This window comes from Bos grunniens, chromosome 8 (genome assembly GCF_055505025.1).
Source record: "Bos grunniens cultivar Pamir isolate PY7600 chromosome 8, Bosgru_T2T1.0, whole genome shotgun sequence".
Lineage (NCBI taxonomy): Eukaryota > Metazoa > Chordata > Mammalia > Artiodactyla > Bovidae > Bos > Bos grunniens.
In genome coordinates, this window is record NC_141172.1 from 78,649,676 (window position 1) to 78,675,436 (window position 25,761).

At 36.8% G+C, this 25,761-nt stretch overlaps 1 protein-coding gene across 16 annotated transcripts in view; it reads right to left on the minus strand.

Annotated features, from left to right (window-relative positions):
* The window catches only part of AGTPBP1 (ATP/GTP binding carboxypeptidase 1), a 192,913-nt gene that overhangs the window by 122,960 nt on the left and 44,192 nt on the right, over positions 1 to 25,761 (minus strand). For 8 of the 16 annotated variants that reach the window (XM_086416844.1, XM_086416841.1, XM_086416850.1 and 5 more), the window contains 5 exons: positions 21,593 to 21,660; positions 12,125 to 12,188; positions 11,596 to 11,742; positions 9,052 to 9,183; positions 7,129 to 7,222 (listed from right to left, as the gene is read on the minus strand). In XM_086416844.1, the coding sequence (XP_086272970.1) occupies positions 7,129 to 7,222; positions 9,052 to 9,183; positions 11,596 to 11,742; positions 12,125 to 12,188; positions 21,593 to 21,660 (505 nt within the window). Of the gene's footprint in view, positions 1 to 7,128; positions 7,223 to 9,051; positions 9,184 to 11,595; positions 11,743 to 12,124; positions 12,189 to 21,592; positions 21,692 to 25,761 lie in introns of all 16 variants that reach the window. The other 8 variants (XM_086416845.1, XM_086416846.1, XM_086416847.1 and 5 more) reach the window with 3 other exon arrangements.

Below are 25,761 nucleotides of genomic sequence, written 5' to 3' on the forward strand. Positions count from 1 at the left end.
TGCTCTAGTAAAAAGAGCGAAGACTATTCGAAGACAGACACACAAGGAGAGAACACCATATGAAGACAGAGTCAGATGCTGAAATGTTGCAGCTACAAGCCAAGGAAACACTAAAGACTCCCAGCAAACCATCGAAAGCTAGGGACAAAGAGGGGTTCTCCCCTACAGGCAACAAAGGGAACACTGGCCCTGTTGACAAGTTGATTCTGAACTTCAGCCTCCAGAGACAATAAATTTCTAATATTAGAAAAAATACTAAAGAAAAATCTCATAATAGTTGTGTAGGATAGATTTTCCTAAACAAGACAAAATCCAGAAGCCAACACTCTTCTAGAGCCACCCTCTCCTCCCCACATCCCACCTTCTAGGTCATCACAGAGCATCAGCCTGGGCTCTTGCATCATATAATAACTTCCCACTTGCTATCTATTTTACACATAATGGTGTATATATGTCAGTGCAATGCTGCTTGTTCAATTCATCCCACCCTCTCCTTCCCCTGCTGTGTCCACAAGTTCTCCACATCTCTGTCTCCATTCCTTCCCCACAAATATGTCCATCAGTACCATTTTTCTAGATTCCATATACATGGATTAATACGCAATATTCATTTTTCTCTGACTTCCTTCACTTTTTACTTAACAGGCTCTAGGTTCATTCAGCTCACTACTCAAATCTGTCCCTTTTTATGGCTGAATAATATTGCACTGTATGTATGTACTCCATCTTCTTTATGCATTCATCTCTTAATGTATATCTAGGTTGCTTCCATGTCCTGCTACTGTAAATAGTGCTGCAATGAATATTGGGGTACATGTGTCTCTTAGAATCTGGTTTTCTCAGGGTATATGCCTAGTAGTAGGGTTTCTGGGACATATGGTATTAATAGATTAATTCCTAGTTTTTTTAAGAGTCTCCATACTCTTCTCCATTATGGCTGTTATCAGTTTACATTCCCACCAACAGCTCAGGAGTGTTCCCTTTTCCCCACATCCCCTCCAGCGATTTACTATTTGTAGATTCTTTGATGATGGTCATTCTGACTGGTGTGAGGTGATACGTCATTACAGTTTTGATTTGCATTTCTCTAATTTAAAAGTTTAAAAATCTTAAGAGCACTTTCAGAAACATCTTTCTCCCTGCTAGCAGTTATGTACAACACATGTGAACCAAAGAAAAGTGCTCTGACATTTTCTAAGCCTTATGCTATATGTTTTTTTCTTGATGCTTATTCTTCACACTGGCAAAACTGGGATATACACCTAATTCCTTCTTCCCATCATGCCTGTTCCATAGCTCCACTAGATTAAAAGAAATTATGAAGTTTGGTGTAAAGTCATCTAGATAGTCTCACCAAGATGTTATTTTAAAGATATTTTTAAAAACTTCAGCACAGAGGAATTTCTGAAATTCTATGTCACTTATAAGTCTGTGTGAATTTATAATATAGTCACCAAAAAGTTACAGAAAAATATTTATTGAAATGCACATTTTTTAATTAGAATTTCTCAGCACCAATATTTTATACTTCCTCATATATTTTTCCAATCTTCCTAAGTCCTACACAGAATAACACAGCTAACAATGGCTTTAAAAACAGTTTATGGCTTATTCATTTAAGAGCAGTGAAGAAGGAAAAGCTTAAGCCCCAGGTACTCATAAAGTTATTTAAGTTGGGAGGTCAATCCTTGCAATTACCTCCAAACCTATGTGTGCTAATTTGCTCAGTCATGTGTGACTCTTTGCAACCCTATGGACTGTAGCCTGACAGGCTCCTCTGTCCATGGGGATTCTCCAGGCAAGAATACTGGAGTGGGTTGCCATGCCTTCTTCCAGGGGATCTTCCCAACTCAGAGATCAAACCTACATCTCCTGCACTGGCAGGCAGACTCCTTACCGTTAGCACAACAAGGGATGCCCCTCCAAACCTATAGGGAAACTCAAAATGACAGAGTTACAATAAATTCAGAGTTGCTTCCTATAAATTAACAATGTTTAAATCCAAAACCTAAAATTGGAAAGGAAAGGAAGTCTGAAAGGGAAGCATCACTCTTCAAACATAAATAATAATCCTCAATCTTCTTCAACTAAATGAAGGGTACTATTTAAGGACAGGAAGAACTGTGACACATAAATGCTCTAGATGTTGAGATTGTTTAATTATGGGGGGAGACCCTATGATTATTCAAAATAATAAAGGAATCATGATACAGATGTCTAATCAATGAATGTTTATCCTTTTTAAAGTAAAGTTAAAAACAGGTGTTCTTTTTAAAACACAGAGAAAAGAATGAAGGGATAATTTAGATAATGACATTCCTTTCTCACAAGTTTAGACCCACTGATTTCTACACGGTTTTAGAAATATATCATGTTGTATATTATAAAGATACTTGTAAAATGTTCTTATCTCCTAGGAACATTTTATATTAGATTTGGTAATGGGTTATAATAGGTTAATTTAGATCTTAAGTAGATCATAGTCATTAGATAAAAATTAATTATGAAGTACTTTAAACATCAAAAAGAGGAAAGGCATAAAAATTTTAAAGATAAAGAATATATTTTTGATAGTAACTAGGATTCATTCATCCACATTACACTGCTTACCTAAACTAATTACACTGCATTAATATAGGCACTGTGCTAATTACAGGAATTACCTAAACCCTCAAAACAATCTTATGATGTAGGCGCCAATACTACTATTTTACAATAGAAAACTGGGGCATAAAAAGTTAGGTAACTGGGGCCTCCCTGGTGGCTCAGTGGTGAAGAATCTGCCTGCCACGGCAGGAGACATTGGTTCAATCCCTGGTCTGGGAAGATCTCACATGCTGCAGAACTAACCCCATGTGCCACAACAATTAAGCCTGTGCTCTACAGCCCTGGAGCTGCAACTCCTGTGCCCACATGTCACTACTACTGAAACCCATGTGCACCAGAGCCCGTGTTCTGCAACAGGAGAAGCCACCGCAGTGAGAAGCCCACACACCACAAATAGAGAGTAGTTTGTGCAGCAATGAAGATACAGCACAGCTATAAATACTTTTTTTTTTTTAAGTTAGGTAACTTCATATCATGAAGCCAGTGAGTGACAAAGCTAACATGTAAATCCAGTTTCTGCCTGCTTCCAGAATCCATTCACTACACCTATTCTGGAAGTTGGTCTTACTAATTGTGATATAATCATTTTCTTTTATCTTGTCACATTTCATCAGATGCTCTAAGACTGTATAATCCTTATATAAGTAAATATGCCACCATCCCACCGAATAATAAATAATTAAATGTGCAAGTAAGCATCCATTTTCAAGAAGGGAACAAGCTAAATATTTGACCTTTATTAAGAAAGGGTGAAAAGACTGGGTATGTTCTGAACCTAATTCATTGTAAAATTTAGCCTATGAATAGTTGATGCAGACAAGTTTTCCCTTATAAAAGATTCACAACTAACAGAAGTAAAAAGAATGAGAAAATTAGAAAACTCATTATTTCGCACATTTTTAAGAAATAATGGATCTAAGCAATGTCATGAAATATTGCTAAGTGATTAGGTGAAAGAAGATGGACCACTTCAACTCGACAATTTTAAGTAATGCAAAACAGAGACCCAGCACCACCTATGAAATATTCTGATAATTAAAAAAAAAAAATCTAATCAAGCCTCAAGCTCCATCAGTCTACAAAAAAATTTGAAAGTATACCTACAAGTTAAAAGACCCCAGGATATAGTTATCTTAATCTTGCAACATTCTGTAAAATGTCACCCAGGTCCTTCACCAAGTAAATCAGAAACAAAAAAACAGAGGGACAGGGAATAGTTACTGACTGCAAAAGATTACAAGACTTATCAATCAAACAGAATGTAGAAGAGCTCTTATTTCAATCCTGATTTGAACAAGACAACTGTAAAAAAAAAAAAAAGAAAGAAAAAAAGACATTTCTTAGATATTCAGAAGATATTACATGATCTTAAAGAATTATTAATATTGTTGAACAAAGAAATGATACTTTGGTAACACTAAAAGAAAAAACTATCTGATAGCAATAATACTTAAGAATTAACTGAATAAATCTCATGGCTGATATTTGCTTTAAAATACTGGTAGGAGGGAGACTTCCTATATTTTTCCTGAGACTTCCTGAGGACTTCCCTGGTGGCTCAGACAGTAAAAGCGTCTGTCTACAATGTAGTAGACCCGGGTTTGATGCCTGGGTTGGGAAGATCCCCTGGAGAAGGAAATGGCAACCCGCTCCAGGACTATTGCCTGGAAAATCCCATGGACAGAGGAGCCTAGTAGGCTACAGTCCATGGGGTCGCAAAGAGTCGGACATGACTGAGCGACTTCACTTCACTTCAGGAGGGAGACAAAGAAGGGAAAGGTGAAATTTAAATTGAAGAATGTTGACACTTGTTGAAATTGACTGATGGGTATATCAGGGTTCATTATTCTATTTGTGTGTAGATTTGGAAATTTCCTAAATATAATGAGGAATAATAAACTGTGGAAAACTCTTCAAGAGATGGGAATACCAGACCGCCTGACCTGACTCTTGAGAAATCTGTACGCAGATCAGGAAGCAACAGTTAGAACTGGACATGGGGAGAAGGAAATGACAATCCACTCCAGTGTTCTTGCCTGGAGAATCCCAGGGACAGGGGAGCCTTGTGGGCTGCCATCTATGGGGTCACATAGAGTCGGACATGACTGAAGCCACTTAGCAGCAGCAGCAAAGGTCATGGAAGCCTGGGTGCTGCAGTCCATGGGGTCGCAAAGAGTAGGACACAACTGAGTTCAGCAACAGCAAATTGGAACTATATTGTAGAGCACCTTAAAAAGAAGGAAGACATTTATCCTTTTTGTTCTGTTGCTGTTGATGAGCAGGATTAAGAGGGACAAATCAAGAACAAAGAAGTAATGGAAAATTCTGTGAGTTTCAGTATCTTGCCAGTCCCATACATCTATGCTAGAGACAAATATCAACACACAACTGAAAATGTTTAGGACTTAACAGTTTATAAAGTGCTTTAATGTTCATGAAATAAACATGAAACAAATTAAACAAATCTTTACAAAAAAAAATAAAAGAACTGGACATGGAACAACAGACTGGTTCCAAATAGGAAAAGGAGTACGTCAAGCCTGTATATTGTCACCCTGATTATTTAACTTCTATGCAGAGTACATCATGAGAAATGCTGGACTGGAAGAAACACAAGCTGGAATCAAGACTGCAGGAGAACTCGAAATAACCTCAGATATGCAGATGACACCACCCTTATGGCAGAAAGTGAAGAGGAACTCAAAAGCCTCTTGATGAAAGTGAAAGAGGAGAGTGAAAAAGTTGGCTTAAGGCTCAACATTCAGAAAACGAAGATCATGGCATCTGGTCCCATCACTTCATGGCAAATAGATGGGGAAACAGTGGAAACAGTGTCAGACTTTATTTTTTGGGGCTCCAAAATTACTGCAGATGGTGACTGCAGCCAAGAAATTAAAAGATGCTTACTCCTTGGAAGAAAAGTTATGACCAACCTAGATAGCATATTGAAAAGCAGAGACATTACTTTGTCAACAAAGGTTCGTCTAGTCAAGGCTATGGTTTTTCCTGTGGTCATGTATGGATGTGAGAGTTGGACTGTGAAGAAAGCTGAGCGCCGAAGAATTGATGCTTTTGAACTGTGGTGTTGGAGAAGACTCTTGAGAGTCCCTTGGACTGCAAGGAGATCCAAACAGTCCATTCGAAAGGAGATCAGCCCTGGGTGTTCTTTGGAAGGAATGATGCTAAAGCTGAAAGTCCAGTACTTTGGCCACCTCATGCGAAGAGTTGACTCATTGGAAAAGACTCTGATGCTGGGAGGGATTGGGGGCAGGAGGAGAAGGGGACGACAGAGGATGAGATGGCTGGATGGCATCACTGACTCGATGGATGTGAGTTTGAGTGAACTCCGGGAGTTGGTGATGGACAGGGAGGCCTGGCATGCTGCGATTCACGGGGTCACAAAGAGTCAGACATGACTGAGCGACTGAACTGAACTGAACTGAATGTGTGTACTTTGTTTTAAACAAACCAATTGTAAAAGGGCATTTTGAGATAACTAGAGAAGAGTAGACACACAGAATTTTTGATTGTGTTAAGCAATCAATAAATTTGTTGAGTACAATTATAGTATTATGGTTATGTTCAGGTCCTTATTTAGCTGAGTTACATAAAGAAGTATTTAGGGGAAAATGAGAAAATACTTGGTACTTGCTTACAGAAACTCATATATATGTAAATAACATCCTGGATTTGCTTAGAAATACTTTAGGAAACATAAATAAAAGTATGGAGGGGGAACAAATGAAACAAAAATGGCAGAATGTTAATAATTGTGGAATATAATAAGTAATTAATATAAATAATTCAAGATAATTAGTTTAACACAATGTAAATGCTATATTTGTTTGAAAAATTCCAAAATAATTTTTTTAAAAGAATGATGATTAATATGGCTCAAGAAAGCACTAAATATAATGAAATAACTGAAAATGCTTTAAAGTCTGAGGTTGAAAGACACACAAACGAATGTATCTATCTATATATATATATTTGTGGGTGTATGTATATATATGTACATATATACACACAAACATAAATATACATATATGTAATATATATTTTGAGACATACATACATATATACATATCTCAAATAAGAAAAAGAATGACATTATTTGACAAAAAAGAAATATATAAATTTAAAATATATCCAGATAATTGTTAGAATGAAGGAAACGGTCATTAAAAGATTATAAAATTGGGTAGGGAATATAGTAGGCATTCAATAAATGTTTCTGAATGAGTGATACTCTGTAAAGGTCTTTTTTCCTATTATAGTATCTAGGAATATTCAAAGTCTAAATTTCTATAACAGTATAAATTCAGTTTTCTAATTCTGATATATTTCTGAAGATAAAACTTTATACTAAAGAAAATCTTTATCATAATTAAATCACTATTTAAGAACTAAGAAAGGACCCTAGATACAATTGAACTCAATCATCTCACTGTACAGATTAAGATGATAAGGCCCAAAATAACAAAGGGTATACTTTTATTTACACTTAAAACATTTACTCACTTCATAAGATTGGAATTCTTCTTACTAAATGGTCCGATGATTTTAAACATCAGTTCCACAACTCCATTTTTCCCTAAAGATACCGAATTCACAGCTGGGAAGCGGAAAAAAAGATGTAAAGTGATTTAAAAACCTCAGTGGATAGAAATGTTTATACATGTGGCACACGGCCGAAAAACATATACAAACTGTTTAGTAAATGTGAACTCTAAGTCTCTCATAAAGTCCACCTTAGTTGATACTTCAAAGGCATGCCAATGGGAAGATGAAGTGGGAAAAGAAGTAAATAAATTATGAAAGTTCCTAGAAGTTGTGAATTCTTTCAAATATAGGGAACTGCCCAAAAGCAACAACAAATCAGATCTGCAGGTCAGATTTTAGATGCAAGTCAGATCTAAGAGCACTACAGGAAAGATGGCTGTGGCCTAGGTGAAAAGTAATGAGGACCTTAATTAAAGCGACTGCAGTAGGCAAAAACAGGTCACAACTTTAGACAGAACATGCAAACAATTACCTAACCAGAAAACTGGGCCTAACATTTTCAGTCTTGGAAGAAATATTATTTAAAAATTATAGATACACCATTTGCTAGCCTCCTGGTGCTTAATGAAATAAAATGCCCTAAAAATGTAGTTCCTAAAGTTTTGTATGACAATTTTAATTTCCTCTGTATCTGCTTATCGCTCCATTATCACTTCTAATTCTAATCTGTTTTGTCTTTCTTTTTCCTTAATTAGGGAATTCAGTGGTTCATCTATTTTTAATCCAATTGTTTCATTCTTTAATGAATTTTTTTAAATTTTATAATGTATTTTTTCTATTTCATTCTCTACTTTCCTTATGTTTATTGCTCTGTTCCTAATTTCTTTATAAATAGAATTCATTAATTTCCTTATGCTCTTTTTAATTATATAAGTGTGAATTATTTAAGTGTTCAAAACTATTTTTCTGTGAGCACACCTTTAGATATACTTTCAAAGTATAGATACTGATAACAGATAAATACACACACATACATACAAACCTACCACTGAGATTATCATTACTTTGCAATGATGTTCTTATAATAAAATGTACTCTACAATCTCAATGTCAAGCGTCTTGTTAACATTCCAATCTCATATCCATAGTCAGGAAATAGAAAATCCACACTTCGGGGGTTGGGACCTAATATTATATTAGTGAGAGACAGAGAGTGAGAGAGAGAAAGAGTATATGTGGATGTGTGTGTGTGTGTGTCTGTGTGTGTGTTGTGAGACACTTCATCTGGGAGGGTGGGTGTGGGCATGGGTGTATGTGTGTGTTTATGTTGGGAGACACTTTATCTGAGGCTACCTCTCCATGTGAATGTGTATGTGTGTGTGTTGTGAGACACTTCATCTGAGAGAGTTGGTGTGGGCGTGGGGGTGTGTGTGTATTTATGTTGGGAGACACTTCATCTGAGGCAATCTCTCTGATCACTGCTCTCTACAGCTTCCTCAGAGGCTCCTGTCCTATTATTTTTGGTTCTGCTACTTCCCTATAGATTGCTAAAGATAATTAGCTCCAGGTGTCTATGCCACTGCTTTCCTTCCTTCTCAGTTTTCCTCTCATCTGTAATAATCCAAATAGGCGCAGCAGTTTTTCCAGTTGTCAATACTCGGTTATTCTTCAACATCTTTTCCACAGGCTGCCTACTCATCAGCCTCACTACATACCTTTACAAATGGGGGGAATTAAGGAGAATTCTTAAGACTTTGTCAACTCACCTTCTTACATACATCACCTTTGAGGGAGTGGTTAGAATTACAAAGAGCCATATTAAATATTCTCGTTCCTTGTCCACAACTTTTAGAGATTTATGGAGTTAAAGTACTTTAAAATTTTCATTTTGTGTTAATGTGACAACATCGAGCTAACTAAAAGCTGCTCTGAAATACTTACAGTTGGCAGAATATACTCGTAAAAGCTGAAGACAAGGCAAAACCAAGCGATGATTCTGCAAATTCTGTTTGACCAAATTCAGAGTTATATTTAGAGCTCCATTAATTCTAGCTTTCACTCCAAATTTTTTGTCTGTTTAAAAATAAATGAACAAACATAATTTATTCCTATGTAACTTCTGAATAAAATTAAAATGTCATAATACTATGAATGCATATTATCAACTACTAATATAAAGTTGACCTGAAATAACTAAAGCTGTAATCATTTTCTTATATATTTTAATACTTCTTACCCTTTTAAAACATGGCTTGAAAGAAAGAGTAAGGGGCAGGCAGGATGACAGGGCAGGGCAACAGAGGCTGGAGTGGCCCAACACAAACTATTACTGAAAGGAATAACTTAACTGATTTACCCTACACAGGAAAGTCTCTCCAGCTTAACACAGTCAAAGGAATGCCATCACATGGTTAAAGAAATTGGAAAGAATCTAAATATACATTACCAACATTATTTACTTAATATTAATTGTACTGTTTTCAGACTTAGAATATGCATACATGCATACTAAGTCACTTTAGTAGTGACTCTTTGCAACCCTATGGACTGTAACCCACCAGACTCCCTGCCAATGGGATTCTCCAGGCATTAGAATACTGGACTGGGTTGCCATGCCCTCCTCCAAGGGATCTTCCTGACCCAGGGATTGAATTTGAGTATTCTATGGCTCCTGCATTGCAGGCAGATTTGTTATTGCTGAGCCACTGCGGAAGCCCAAAAGAATATAATGAAAAAATGAACAGCTTATTAGAAAATAATCTAAAAAATATTATCAAATAAATTTCTAGAGGGAGCTAATTCTTAACAAAGAAAAGGAAGAAAAGAAAGTTCTTGATTTTTATTATTAGGAAGAGATTAAAATAGTAAAAAAAAAATCTGGACAACAAGAATTTGAGAATGTTAGGATTTTTAACAAAGAAAGTAAGCAAGACTAGCAAGCAAAGTTATTTCATCAACAGAAAATGTAAATCAAAAAACCTAATATTCTTAAGGGAAAATTATTCTCAGCCCATAAGGGAAAAGAAAAAAGTTATAAAATCACCCAAGAAATTCAAATATAATTCAATAATATAAAAATGTAAAACTAGGACAACAGCAAAAATAAAGGAAACAGCAAAAATTTAGAAGTATAGAGGAAAATATTAAAAGAGCTACAACTTACAAGGGACATTAAAGAAATAAAAATATAAATTAAACAATATCTTAATTTAAGCACAAGAAAGATAATGAAAGCTTTATGCTTTAGTGAAAAGCACAGGAAAGATAACCTGGTTTTAAATACAGGAGGAAGCATGATATAACAATATTCACCAATACAAAAAGGTTTTCTCATTTTATTTTTCGTTTTCAACAAAAATTTCAGAAAGCAGCCCTTAAATCTCAAATACCAGAGTTTAAAAGTATAAGAAAGAGCTAACATGTTTCTTAAATAAACTGAATATATGTTTAAGTCTTAAGGTCCGTAAGATACCTGAAAAATTAAAGTCATCTCAGGGATACCTTAAGACAATGATTATTAACAGTATTATTTAAATATTCATACAATACAAAAAGATATGCATGAAATACACATAAGTATACAAACTGCATACACATTTTCAGACACTTTTTAGAAAAAGCACTTTAGCCAAATACTTTAAAGTTTAAAAACACAAGGCAATGGCAGAACTGTTAAAAAATCACTACTCAAGAGTTTAGAGAGTCATTTTAATCTCTGTGCAGACAGACAACTCTACACTGAGCTTAGGTTCTAGTCAAAGAATGCTTTTCTCTTTTAACATAATCTAAATCAGCTTCCTCCTTTGTTTTATAGCCTATGTTTTCTCAATTTGTAGTTTCCAATATTTTGTATGTCTTACTATTGTAATAAATCAGTCTTACAATTTTTTATATCTCTTTTGATCTTAACTAGCTTGTCAGCTTTTTAAGCACTGAGACATGACTATCACTATTGGTTGGTCATAGTGATGACCAACCAAACTCATGTCCACCACTGACTCAATGGACATGAGTTTGAGCAAACTCAGGGAGGTAGTGAAGGACAGGGAAGCCTCACGCTGCAATTCATGGGGTCACAAAGAGTCGGACATGACTTAACGACTGACCAACAATGAAAAGAAAACATGTCTTATACCCATGCTCCTCAAAGCATTCCCACGCACACTCCCTCCTTCTAGCCTCAACAATATCCATGTTATGTGTATCCTTTATAACATATACATGCCAGAAACACACACACACCAAGACACATTTCTGATTCTGAGACACTTTTGTCTTCCTTTTTCCATCACATGCAATAGAAATATGTGGGAATTTAGGATCCTCAATTCGTGCAGGTCACTAGTTGACTATAAAAAGCATTCCTAACTAAGGCTAAGAATAAGCAGTAACATTTTAGATTTTAAAGTTTACCAGTTTCAAGGCACACAGAACCAAAGTAAAAAAAGTAGTTCCACCTGATAGTCATGCAAGTGAAATCCTTACCTTTTGGTCCAATCTTTGCAAGAATGGAATGAATCTGAACCATTAACTCCTCATTCAGGGGCGATTCTTTGCTGGCATTCATAAGTAACTGTAATAATATTTGTGAACCACCTTTGGAGACCAAGAAACTCGCTCTTCGACCTCCACCTAAAAAGTTTTTTGAAAGAAATCTGTTCAAACCACAAATTCTTCCATAATATATTAGATATCACACCTTGTTACCATTCAAGTAAAAGTGATGACTTTAGAAAGCAAACAAATAAGATCAGAATATTTATATTAATTAAAAAGTAGCACAGACAGTAAATAAACACTGATGCAAAACTCATGTTCAAGGCTGTAAACCACATGGGTTTGAGGGACACTGGAAGATATCAAATACAAAGCAACAACAAAGAGTATGACATTTTGGCTTCCAAATTCCAATACTCAGAATAGCCTCTGTATGAGAATCAGAAAATTCCAAATACTTGTATATTTTTGATCATTATTTACAAATAGAAATAGACCAAAGGAAACAAAAACTTACCTGCTGACACCAGCTCAACAAGAATGCTCAAGATATTAAGTGTAGTTTGAAGATCTTTTGTGTTCTGAAATAAAGTTTATTTGCTTTATTAAAACATTATAAATCTGTGATTCCCAAACTTCTCTCTGTTGGGAACTACCTACATTTACAGATGACCTCTTTGGTTTCTCTAAGAATAAATGTATTTAGGTTTTCACTATTCTCATATACCACTTCAGTCTCTTTTTACTGCTCTTAAAAATTCTTACAAATCATCTGAGCTATTAATATCAACAGGAATTAATTTGTTATTTGGACATATCAACTTCTACCAAGTAGATAATACAAATAAATGTATCAAAATATAAAAGGCATGACAATGTATATATGGTGACTAATCAGTCACTGAACTCCCCTCTCAAAAAGTAACTGCATTATCAATTTTTTGTGTATCCAGCAAGATAATGTACACACATAAAAGAAATCCAAGTAAATATACATTTATATATAGATTTCTCCAAATGATATAATTCTACTGATATATTCCATTAGATGGCAATGTCATTGGTTAGGTAACCACCTATCAATTTGACATTTAAATATTTAAAATCTTTTGCTATTAAAAAATTATAACCAAAACCAAGTACATACATTTCCAGGGAAGCAAGTACAACTGTACATGGGAAATTCCTGGAATTTCTGGGTCAATGATATGGACATTTATTTTGATAGGTATTATTAACTTGCTCTTAGTGGAGCAATTTACACTCCTACCAGTAAAGTTGAAGAGTAATTATTAATATTTTCCAAAGTCTGGACAAACAATCTAATACGAAAAAATGTTTAAATACTGTACTATGGTTATATTTCTCTTACTAAAAGCAATATTTGGATAAAGAAAAATAGACAAAAGAATTGTGGCCTATTCAAGAAACTGCCTGATCTCAGAATAGAAGGATTTTACAGTGTTTATTTAGACAAATTTCAGAATTGCAATGTATCAGTGACTAGAATGGGACTCTTGTTCTAACTCCTTCCAAAAAGGAACAAATATTGTCTCTGCTTCACCATTTAAGGGCAGAAACTAATGGGTCCAAAAAATCAAATCCAGAACAGAAAGAGGACCGCACATTAAGCAGAGACCCTTCTCTTAGCACTGAGGGTATTATTAACGACCACTGACTCACTGGTGATGAAGTTGGAAGAATGAGAGACAAACATTTGTTAAAGAAAAGAACGGACTGTTACAGAAGCAATATTGCTATGTTTATCTTCTTCCTGGGTACACAGCCAAACCACATTTTCCAGCTCTTTTGTAATTAGTTTTGGGACACGTGATTGAGTTCAAGCCACTGAAACCCGAATGGAAGTTACACTGTTATCTCTAGGCCTTATCCAGATAGGTCTCCCATTTGTAATTCACCACCTCCCATCTCTGCTGACTTCAATAAATTGAGACAGGAGCATACAGAAAAAGTATGGGTAGCAATATACATATCAGACAAAAAACTTTTAAAACAAAGGGTAAAACAAAAGATAAAGAAGGGAATTACGTAATAATAAAAGGACCAAAACAAAAAGAGGATATTAAATTCATTAACATATATGCACTCAATATACAGCACCTACAAATATAAAGCAAATACTAACAGACACAAAAGAAGAAACTGACAATAATACTTAAGACTAGGGGACTTTAACACGCTACTTTAACACAATAAGGTATTGAGAGAGTCGACTCCAATAAAGAGTCAGTTCCTAGGCAGGTTGATAAGAAGTTGGGGGGGGTCCCAGGAAAAAGAGGTCTGGAATTCTCAAGGAGGAGGAAAGGACTTTTTTCCTCTACATGCCTTAGTCTTAGTTACATAAACTTTTTTATTTCTTTCTTTAAGCCCAGGACTGATGATTACACAACAAACAACTCAGTTCAAACTCTGTACTAAGGATTATATAACAACAAGGTATCCTGCGTGAGGACAATTTCCCCTTCTTGAAAGTGAAAGTGAAGTCCTGTCCAACTCTGTGACCCCGTGGAGTGTAGCCTACCAGGCTCCTCTGTCCATGGGATTATCCAAGCAAGAATACTGGAATGGATTGCCATTTCTTTCTCCAGGGGATCTTCCCGACCCAGGGATTGAACCCAGGTCTCCCACATTATAGGCAGATGTTTTACTATCTGAGCTACCAGGGAAGTTTTCCTTCTTGAAAACCTGTCTAATCCTGTTCTTAGAATGTATATCATGGGAGTGGGTCTGGTAGGATCTTTCTATTGTTAACTTCTAATCCTGTTATTCTAAAATGTAAATTGTGGGAGTGGATCTGGTAAAATTTTTACAACCTTGAGACATTCTTTGAATTACTGTAATAGCTAAATTAAAAAGTATATAATGCCCTCACTAAAGACTAGCCAGGGGGGCACTCTCCATCCCCCTTCTGATGTCTATGTTAGAAGCTTTCTCTGTCACTTTTCATACTTTAATAAAACCCTGCTACACAAAAGCTCTTGAGTGATCAAGCCTGATCCCTGGTCCTGAAGCCAAAACTTCTTCAGAGATCAAAAATCCGATACCGTTCACCATAAACTATCAGTATCCTTATTGTATATATTTTCATGTGCCTTTTAATTTTTTGAGACTTGCTGTGTGGCCTAATATGTGATCTGTTCTGGAGAAGTTTCCATGTGCACTTGAAAAGATTATGTATTCTGCTGTTTTAGCATGTAATGTCCTGTTCACTTCAGTCACTCAGTCGTGTCCAAATCTTTAAACCCCATGGACTGCAGCACGCCAGGCCTCCCTGTCCATTACCAAATCCCAGAGTTTACTCAAACTCATGTCCATTGAGACGGTGATGCCATCCAACCATCTCTTCCTCTGTCATCCCCTTCTCCTCCTACCTTCAATCTTTCCCATCATCAGAGTCTTTTACAATGAGTCAGCTCTTCGCATCAGGTGGCCAAAGTACTGGAGTTTCAATTTTAACATCAGTCCTCCCAGTGAATATTCAGGACTGATTTCCTTTAGGATTGACTGGTTGGATCTCCTTGCATCTAAGGGACTCTCAACAGTCTTCTCCAACACCACTGTTCAAAGGTATCAATTCTTCTGCACTCAACTTTCTTTAGAGTCCAATTTTCACATCCATACATGACTACTGGAAAAACCATAGCCTTGAATAGATGATCCTTTGTTGGCTAAGTAAAGTCTCTGCTTTTTAGTGACTAGGCCAAAGCCGTTGACTGCGTGGATCACAATAAACTGTGGAAAATTCTGAAAGAGATGGGAATCCCAGACCACCTGATGTGCCTCATGAGAAACCTATATGCAGGTCACAAGACAACAGTTAGAACTGGACGTGGAACAACAGGTTGGTTCCAAATACGAAAAGGAGTACGTCAGGCTGCATATTGTCACCCTGCTTATTTAACTTATATACAGAGTACATCATGAGAAATGCTGGGCTGGAAGAAGCACAAGCTGGAATCAAGATTGCCGGGAAAAATATCAATAACCTCAGATATGCAGATGACACTTTCTTACGGCAAAAACTGAAGAGGAACTAAAGAGCCTCTTGATGAAAGTGAAAGAGGAGAGTGAAAAAGTTGGCTTAAAGCTCAACATTCAGGAAACTAAGATCATGGCATCAAGTCCCATCACTTCATGGCAAATAGATGAGGAAACAGTGGCTGACTTTATTTTGGGGGGCTCAAAAATCACTGCAGATGGTGACTGCAGCCCTGAAATTAAGAAACGCTTACTCCTTAGAAGGAAAGTTATTACCAACCTAGATAGCATATTAAAAACCAAGTACATTATCAACAAAGGTCTGTCTAGTCAATGCTGTGGTTTTCCAGTGGTCACGTATGGACGTGAGAGTTGGACTATACAGAAAGTTGAGCACAAAAGAATTCATGCTTTTGAACTGTGGTGTTGGAGAAGACTCTTGAGAGTCCCTTGGACTGCAAGGAGATCCAACCAGAACATCCTAAAGGAGATCAGTCCTGAGTGTTCATTGGAAGGACTGAGGTTAAAGCTGAAACTCCAATACTTTAGCCACCTGATGTGAAGAGCTAACTCATCTGAAAAGACCCTGATGTCGGGAAAGACTGAAGGCGGGAGGGGAAGGGGACAACAGAGGATGAGATCATTGGATGGCATCACTGACTCAAAGGACATAAGTTCGGGTGAACTCCAAGAGTTGTGATGGACAGGGAGGCCTGGCATGCTGCAGTTCATAGGGTCTCAAAGAGTCAGACATGACTGAGCAACTGTACTGAACTGAATACACGGTCCTTTGTTGGCTAAGTAAAGTCTCTGCTTTATAATATGCTGTCTAAGTTGGTCATAACTTTCCTTCCAAGGAGTTTAGTTCAGTTCACTTGCTTAGTCATGTCCGACTCTTTGTGACCCCATGAATTGTAGCACACCAGACCTCCCTGTCCATCAACAACTCCCAGAGTTCACTCAGACTCACGTCCGTCGAGTCAGTGATGCCATCCAGCCATTTCATCCTCTGTCGTTCCCTTCTCCTCTTGCCCTCAATCCCTCCCAGTATCAGAGTCTTTTCCAATGAGTCAACTCTTTGCATGAGGTGGCCAAGGTACTGGACTTTCAGCTTTAGCATCATTCATTCCAAAGAAATCTCAGGGCCGATCTCCTTCAGAATGGATGGGTTGGATCTCCTTGCAGTCCAAGGGACTCTCAAGAGTCTTCTCCAACACCACAGTTCAAAAGCATCAATTCTTCAGTGCTCAGCCTTCTTCACAGTCCAACTCTCACATTCATACATGACCACTGGAAAAACCACAGCCTTGACTAGATGAACCTTTGTTGGCAAGGTAATATCTGCTTTTCAATATGCTATCTAGGTTGGTCATAACTTTTCTTCCAAGGAGTAAGTGTCTTTTAATTTCATGGCTGCATCACCATCTGCAGTGATTTTGGAGCCCCCCAAAAATAAAGTCTGACACTGTTTCCACTGTTTCCCCATTGATTTGCCATGAAGTGATGGGACCACATGCCATGATCTTCATTTTCTGAATGCTGAGCTTTAAGCCAACTTTTTCACTCTCCACTTTCACTTTCATCAAGAGGCTCTTTAGTTCCTCTTCACTTTCTGCCATAAGGGTGGTGTCACCTGCATATCTGAGGTTATTGATATTCCTCCCAGCAATCTTGACTCCAGCTTGTGCTTCTTCCAGCCCAGGGTTTCTCATGATGTACTCTGCATATAAGTTAAATAAGCAGGATGACAATATACAGCCTTGACGTACTCCTTTTCCTATTTGGAACCAGTCTGTTGTTCCATGTCCAGTTCTAACTGTTGCTTCCTGACCTGCATATAGGTTTCTCAAGAGGCAGCTCAGGTGGTCTGGGACTCCCATCTCTTTCAGAATTTTCCACAGTTTATTGTGATCCACACAGTCAAAGGCTTTGGCATAGTCAATAAAACAGAAATAGATGTTTTTCTGGAACTCTCTTGCTTTTTCGATGATCCAGCAGATGTTGGCAATTTGATCTCTGGTTCCTCTGCCCTTCTAAAACCAGCTTGAACATCTGGAAGTTCACGATTCACGTATTGCTGAAGCCTGGCTTGGAGAATTTTGAGCATTACTTTACTAGTGTCTGAGATGAGTGCAATTGTGCGGTAGTTTGAGCATTCTCTGGCATTGCCTTAGTAAGCATCTTTTAATTTCATGATTGCAGTCACCATCTGCAGTGATTTTGGAGCCCCAAAAAATAAAGTCTGTCACTGTTTCCACTGTTTCTCCATCTATTTGCCATGAAGTGATGGGACTGGATGCCATGATCTTAGTTTTCTGAATACTGACTTTTAGGCCAACTTTTTCACTCTCCTCTTTCACTTTCATCAAGAGGCTCTTTAGTTCTTCTTCACTTTCTGCCATAAGGGTGGTGTCATATGCATACCTGAGGTTATTGATATTTCTCCCAGCAATCTTGATTCCAGCTTGTGCTTTATTCAGTCCAGCATTTCCCATGATATACTCTGCATATAAGTTAAGTAAGCAGGGTGAAAATATAGAGCCTTGACGTACTCTTTCCCTATTTGGAACAAGTATGTTGGTCCATGTCCAGTTCTAACTGTTGTTTCCTGACCTGCATACAGATTTCTCAAGAGGCAGGTCAGGTGGTCTGGCATTCCCATCTCTTGAAGAATTTTCCACAGTTTGTGGTGATCCACACAGTCAAAGGCTTTGGTATAGTCAATAAAGCAGAAGTAGATGTTTTTCTGGAACTCCCTTGCTTTTTTGATAATCTGATGGATGATGGCAATTTGATCTCTGTTCCTCTGCCTTTTCTAAAACCAGCTTGAACATCTGGAAGTTCACGGTTCATGTACTGTTGAGGCCTGGCTTGGAGAATTTTGAGCATTACTTTACTAGCGTGAGATGAGTGCAATTGTGTGGTAGTTAGAGCATTCTTTGGCACTGCCTTTCTTTGGGATTGGAATGAAAATTGACCTTTTCCTGTCTTGTAGCCACTGCTGAGTTTTCCAAATTTGCTGGCATATTGAGTGCGGCACTTTCACAGCATCATCTTTTAGGATTTGAAATAGCTCAACTAGAATTCCATCACTTCCACTAGCTTTGTTCGTAATGATGCTTCCTGAGGCCCACTTGATTTTGCATTCCTAAGTGAGTGATCATACCATCGTGATTATCTGGGTCATGAAGATCTTTTTTGTACAGTTCTTCTGTGTATTCTTGCCACCTCTTCTTAATATCTTCTGCTTCTGTTAGGTCCATACCATTTTTGTCCTTTATTGAGCCCATCTTTGCATGAAATATTCCCTTTGTATCTCTAATTTTCTTGAAGAGATCTCTAGTCTTTCCTATTCTATTGTTTTCCTCTATTTCTTTGCATTGATCACTGAGGAAAGCTTTTTTATCTCTCCTTGCTCTTCTTTGGAACTCTTCAAATGGGTATATCTTTCCTTTTCTCCTTTGCTTTTCGCTTCTCTTCTTTTCTCAGCTATTTGTATGGCCTCCTCAGACAGCCATTTTGCTTTTTTGCATTTCTTTTTCTTGAGGTTGGTCTTGATCCCTGTCTCCTGTACAATGTCATGAATCTCCATCCATAGTTCATCAGGCACTCTGTGTATCAGATCTAATCCACTGAATCTATTTCTCACTTCCACTGTATAATTGTAAGGGATTTGAATTAGGGCATACCTAAAGGGTCTAGTCAGTGGGTGTTAAAGTCTCCTACTGTTAAGCATTATTGTCTACTTCTTTCGTGCCCGTTAGTATTTGCTTTATATTTTTAGGTGCTTATATTGAATGTGTATATGTTAATGAATTTAATATCCTCTTTTTGTATTCATCCTATTATTATTATATAACGTCCTTCTTTGTCTTTTGTTTTACACTTTTTTTAAAAAGGGTTTTTTGGTCTGATATATGTATTATTACCCATGCTTTTTTCTGTTTGTTCATGTCTCAATTTATTGAGGTCAACAGAGACGGGAGGTGGTGAATTACAAACGGGAGATATAAGGATAATTATTATGGTTTCCCAAGTGACACCAGCGGCAAAGAACCCACTGCCAATGCAGGAGACATAAGAGACAGAGCTTCAATCCCTGGGTTGGGAAGATCCCCTAGAGGAGAAAACGGCAACCCACCCCAGTATTCTTGTGTGGCGAACCCCATGGACAAAGTAACCTGGAGAGGTATGGTCAATGGGGTTGCAAAGAGTCAGACATGACTGAAGCGACTTCGCACACACACACATGCAAGGACAATTATTATATAAATGCGAATCAAAACACCGGGGTTCGACCGCACACCTGTCAGAATGGCTACCATCAAAAGAACACAAAAAACAATTTTCCAAAGTATGTGGAAGAAAAAACCTTTGTACACTGCTGGTAGGAATGTATGTTGGTGCAGCCAGTGTGGAAAATAGTATGAATGTTTCTCGAAACTAAAAACAGAACAAGTGTATGATTCAGCAATTGACTTCTAAGTATGTATCCAAAAAAATAAAAGCAACAAAAACATTTATTTGAAGAGATTTATGAACCCCAATGTTCATAGCAGTACTATTTATAATAGCCAAACTATGGAAGCAACCCAAGTATCCACCAACAGCCAAACAATATTACTCAGCCATAAAAAAAATAATGAAATTCTACCATTTGCAGTAATGTGGATGAACCTAGAGAATTTTATGCTTAGTGAAATAAATCAGAGAGAAAAACAAATAGTATATGCTATCACTTATATGTGGACTCTAAAAAATAATACAAACAAATGGATAAAGCAAAACTGAAACAGTCTCACAGATACAGAAAACAAACTAGTGGTTACCGATGGGGAAAATGGCATGTTAGGGGTATGGAATTAAGACTCACAAACTATTATGTAAAAAATACAGGCAACAAGAATATATCGTACAGCACAGGGAATTTATAGTCATTATCTTATAATAATTTTAATGGAGTATAAATTGCAAAAATATTGAATCACTATGCTGTACATCTAAAACTATAAAAAATATAATATTGTAAATTAATTACACTTTAACAACAACAACAAAAAAAAACAGGAATTCCCTGGTGGTCCAGTGGTTAGGACTCTGTGCTTTCACTGCCAAGGGCACAGGTTCAATCCCTAGTCAGGGAAATAAGACCCTGTGGGCCACATGGTGTGGTGCATCCACAACACAGACACAGCACACACACACTTTGGCCACCTGATGTGAAGAGCTGACGCACTGGAAGACACTGATGCTGGGAAAGACGGGTCAGGAGAAGGGGCGACAGAGGATGAGACGGTTGGTGGCATCATCGATTCAATGGACATGAGTTTGAGCGAACGCTGGGAGACAGTGAAGGACAGGGAAGCCTGGTGTGCTGCAGTCCATGGGGTCTCAGAGTCGGACATGACTGAGCAACTGAACAACAACAACACATGAACTCACTCCTTGATCTTTCCCCCCCAAGTTCTAATGAGATATAATTTGACATATAACATTGTTTAAGTCTAAGGTATACAATGTACTTAATCCTTATTCTTAACATTGCACTGAATAAAATATAAAACTGTGATTCTGAGCATGTCCTGCTGATCCACCACAAACTTTTATACTAGCACAGAAATGTAATTAATATCAACAGTTATGCAACCAATGTATGAAGTACAGTTAATCATGAATATATAGCAACTAACATAATAAGTGAGAATTTCCAGTTTCAATCTTTTAAGCTAAAGATTTCCAATTAGTGTTTTATTTTTAATGTTAAGATTTAAAATAGGGTTATCATTATAACCATAGGGAAATAAAGTTAGAGATTTACCTAATATATATCAGAATGCTTATATCCCCATTGTGAATAATCTAAAAAATAAAACAAACTCCCATTCACTGGCTCTTCCACTAGGATAAAAATTCTGTACTTCAATTTTTTTCCCTCAGTACTAGTTGGTATTAACAGCTACATAATTAAAGCATATCAGTGACCAACCTCTAATGTTGACAGCAGAACCTCCATTCCTGTAGAACCTTTGGCTGTCATTTCTCTCCTTGTTTTTTCTGAAAAGTAGGAGGAAAAAAAAGCTTTCTTCTAAAACATGAAAGAAAAAAAAACTGCATAAAGATTTATCATATAGTTAACATATAATAAGATTCAGTTCAGTTCAGTTCAGTCACTCAGTCGTGTCCGACTCTTTGCGAACCCATGAATTGCAGCACACCAGGCCTCCCTGTCCATCACCAACTCCCGGAGTTCACTCAAATTCACGTCCATCGAGTCGGTGATGCCATCCAGCCATCTCATCCTCTGGCGTCCCCTTCTCCTCCTGCCCCCAATCCCTCCCAACATCAGAGTCTTTTCCAATGAGTCAACTCTTCGCATGAGGTGGCCAAAGGACTGGAGTTTCAGCTTTAGCATCATTCCTTCCAAAGAACACTCAGGACTGATCTTTAGAAAGAACTGGTTAGATAATATATAAAACATATAATCAGTGTCCCCACTGGCCCAGTAAACACTCTAAATTGGTTCTTAAATGTTCCTTCCACTGATGTTGCTAGCTCTACTCTGTGTGCACTTCTGGATTTCAGTTTACAAGACCTTCCCTGCATTTCATCACAGCTTCTGTCATGGACTAAGTGAATCCTTGTCAATACATCTAAAATCTTAAGATCATTATAATAAGACAGGTACCAGAACCAGAGGTGAAGTAGGAACAATAAAGGCAAGCCTCTTTATTATCTTTATGACAAAAACCAGAAAACATTTAATCAAAATTCATGAAAACAGAAGCCTACCACCATTTTGAAGTGGTTTCATTAATACTATTTTTAAATTCTGACTTCAATTAAAAAAAAAAAACACTATAAATCAATTGTACCTCAATAAAAAAGTTTTTTTTTTTTTTAATTTGAAGCACATAGAAATAAGACTAAGGAAGAACAATTCATGACTCAGATGATCCCTTTCATCACAATCAATAGAAAAAAATCACTATAAATTATTTCTATTGTTTAAAGACTTCTAAATTTCTCCACAATTCTTTTCCTTTAATTAAAACAGGGGGAAAGGGAGCTTAGAGGCCAATATTTAGGAAAAGAGATAAACTTTAAATGTATTTATATATATTTTAAATAAATTTTAAAGGTTACACTCTATGTAGAGTTAAAATAACACTGATTATACTCCTCATGTGTACAATATATCCTTGTAGCCTAGCTTACATCAAATACTTTGTACCTCTCATTCCCCACCATTATACTGCACCTCCCTCCCCACTAATAATCACTAGTTTGTTCTCTGTATCTGTGCATTTGCTTCTTTGTTATATTCCCATTTGTTACACTTTTCAGGTTCCACATTTAAGTGATATCATACAGTACTTGTCTTTCTCTGCCGGACTTCTTTCTCTTAGAATAATGCCACCAAGTCCACCCGTGTTGTGCAAATGGCAAATATTGTTCTTTTTATGGCTGAGTAGTATTTTATTTTCAACGTGTGTGTGTGTGTGTGTGTATCATATCTTCTCATCCATTCATCTGTTGATAGTTAAGTTACTTCCATATATTGGCAACTGTAAATAATGCTGATATGAATACTGGGGTGTAAATATATATCTTCAAAAATTAGTATTTGGGGGTTTTTTGGAATATACTCAGGAGTGGAATTTCTGGATCAAATGGTAGTCCTATTGTTAGTTTTTTGAGAAACCTCCACACTGTTTTTCACAGTGGTTGTACCAATTTACATTCCTACCAACAGTGTACAAGGGTTTTTTGTACCACTTCCTCACCAACATTTGTTATTTGTGTTCCTTTTATTGACAGCCATTCTGACAGGTGTGAGGTGATATCCCATCGGGGTTTTTATTTGCATTTCCCTGATGGTTGGTGACATTGTACATTTCTAAAAATGTGCCTATATTTCCTAGATTGTCCATTTTATTGCTATATAGTTGTTCACAGTAGTCTCTTGTGATCATTTGTATTTCTGTGGTATCAGCTATAATGTCTTTTTCATTTCTGATTTTATCATTTTGAGCATGATAAAATGCTCTTTTTTTATGTATCTGGCTATAGGCTTATCAATTTTATCTTTTCAAAAAACCAGCTCTTAGTTTCACTGACTTTTCTATTTTTTTTTGGTCTCTATATCATTTATTTCTGCTCTGATCTTTATGATTTCTTTATTTCTACTAACTCTGGGGGTTTTTTGTTCTTTTTTCCCCCCTACTTCCCTTAGGTGTAAGGCTAGGTTGTTTATTTGAGATTTTTGCTTCCTGAGGTCAGCTTGTATCACCATAAACTTGCCTGTGAGAACTGCTTTTACTGCATCCTATGGATTTCAGATTATTATTTTCATTTTACTTGTTTCCAGGTATTTTATAATTTTCTTTGATTTCTTCAATGATCCATTTCTTGTTTAGTAACACTTGTTTAGCTTCCACAAATTTGCGCTTTGCAGTTTTTTTCCTTATAGTTGCTTTCCAGGCTCATGGTTTTGTGGTTAGAAAAGCACTTGATATGACTTCAATTTTCTTAAATTTCCCCAGGCTTATTTTGTGGCCTAGCATGCTATCTATCCTGGAGAATGTTTCATATGCACTTGAAAAGAATGTGTACTTTGCTGCTTTCAGAGGGAATGTTTTATTTATATATATATAGTTTATTTGGTTTAATGTGTCATTTAAGGCCAGTGTTCCCTTGCTAACTTTCTGTCTGGATGATACGTCCATTGATGTAAGTGGGGTGGGGTGTTAAAGCCCCCTACTTCTATTGTATTACTGTCCAGTTCTCCCTTTGTGCCTATTCTCCCTTTACACCTTTAATATTTGCTACACGTATATAGGTGCTCCTACATTAGGTGCATATTTATTTACAATTGAATTGACCCCTTGATCATCATGTTAAGTCCTTTTCTGTCTTTAAAGTCTACTTTGTCTGATTTTTTTTTTTTTGTTTATTTGTCTGATTTATTTTATTTTGTCTGATACAAATATTGCTACCCCAGCTTTCTTTTGATTTCCATTTGCATGTAACACTTTTTCCTGCAGAAGAAATGTTTAAAGCTAGCAGAGGCTTAATTCATGAGGCTTAATGAAAGAAGTTGCCTCTGTAACATAAAAGTTCAAAGTAAAGCAGCAAGTGCTGATGTAGCAGCTGCAGTGAGTTGGCTACATGAAACAACTGACTTTCAACATAAACAAAATATACTTATATAGGAGGAAGAAGCTATCCAGGGCTTTTCATACCTAGGGAGGAAAAGTCAATGCCTGACTTTAAAGCTTCTCTTATTAGAAACTAATGCCATCTTGTGACTTGAAGATGAAACCAATGTTCATTTACAATTCCAAAAACCCTAGGGCCCTTAAGAATTAAGCTCAATCTACTCTGCCTGTACTCTATCAATGGAACAATGATGCCTGAATGAGAGTACATGGTCTCCAGCAAGGTTTACTGACTATTTTAAAACCCACTGTTGAGACTTACTACTCAAAAAAAAAAAGATTTTTTTCAAAATGGGACTGCTCATTGACAATGCACCTTCTCACTCCAGAGGTCTGATGAAGATATACAAGATTAGTGTTGTTTTCATGCCTGCTAACACAACATCCACTCTACAATCCATGGATCAAGGAATAATTTTGCCTTTCAAGTCTTCCTATTTAAGAAATACATTTCATAAGGCTGTAGCTGTCATAGGTAGTGATTCCTCTAATGGATCTAGGCAAAGTTAATTAAAAACCTTCTAGAAAGAGTTCACCATTCTAGATGCCATTAAGAACATCTGTGATTCACTAGAAGAGGTCAAAACATCAGCATACACAGAAGTTTGGAAGAAGTTGATTTCAACCTTCATGGATGACTTTGAGGAGTTCAAGACTTCAGAGGAGGAAGTAACTGCAGATGTGGTAGAAATAGCAAGAGAACTAGAATTAAAAGTGGATCCCGAAGATATGATCTGCAGAACTGCTGCATTCTCATGATAAAATGTTAACAGATGAGGAGCTATTCTTAGAGATAAGCAAAGAAAGTGGTTTCTTGAGATGGAATCTATTCCTGGTGAAGACTGAAGTGGCAACAAAGGATTTAGAATACTAGGAAAACTTAGTTGATAAAGCAGCAGATTGAGATAAAATCCAATTTTAAAAGAAGTTCTGCTGT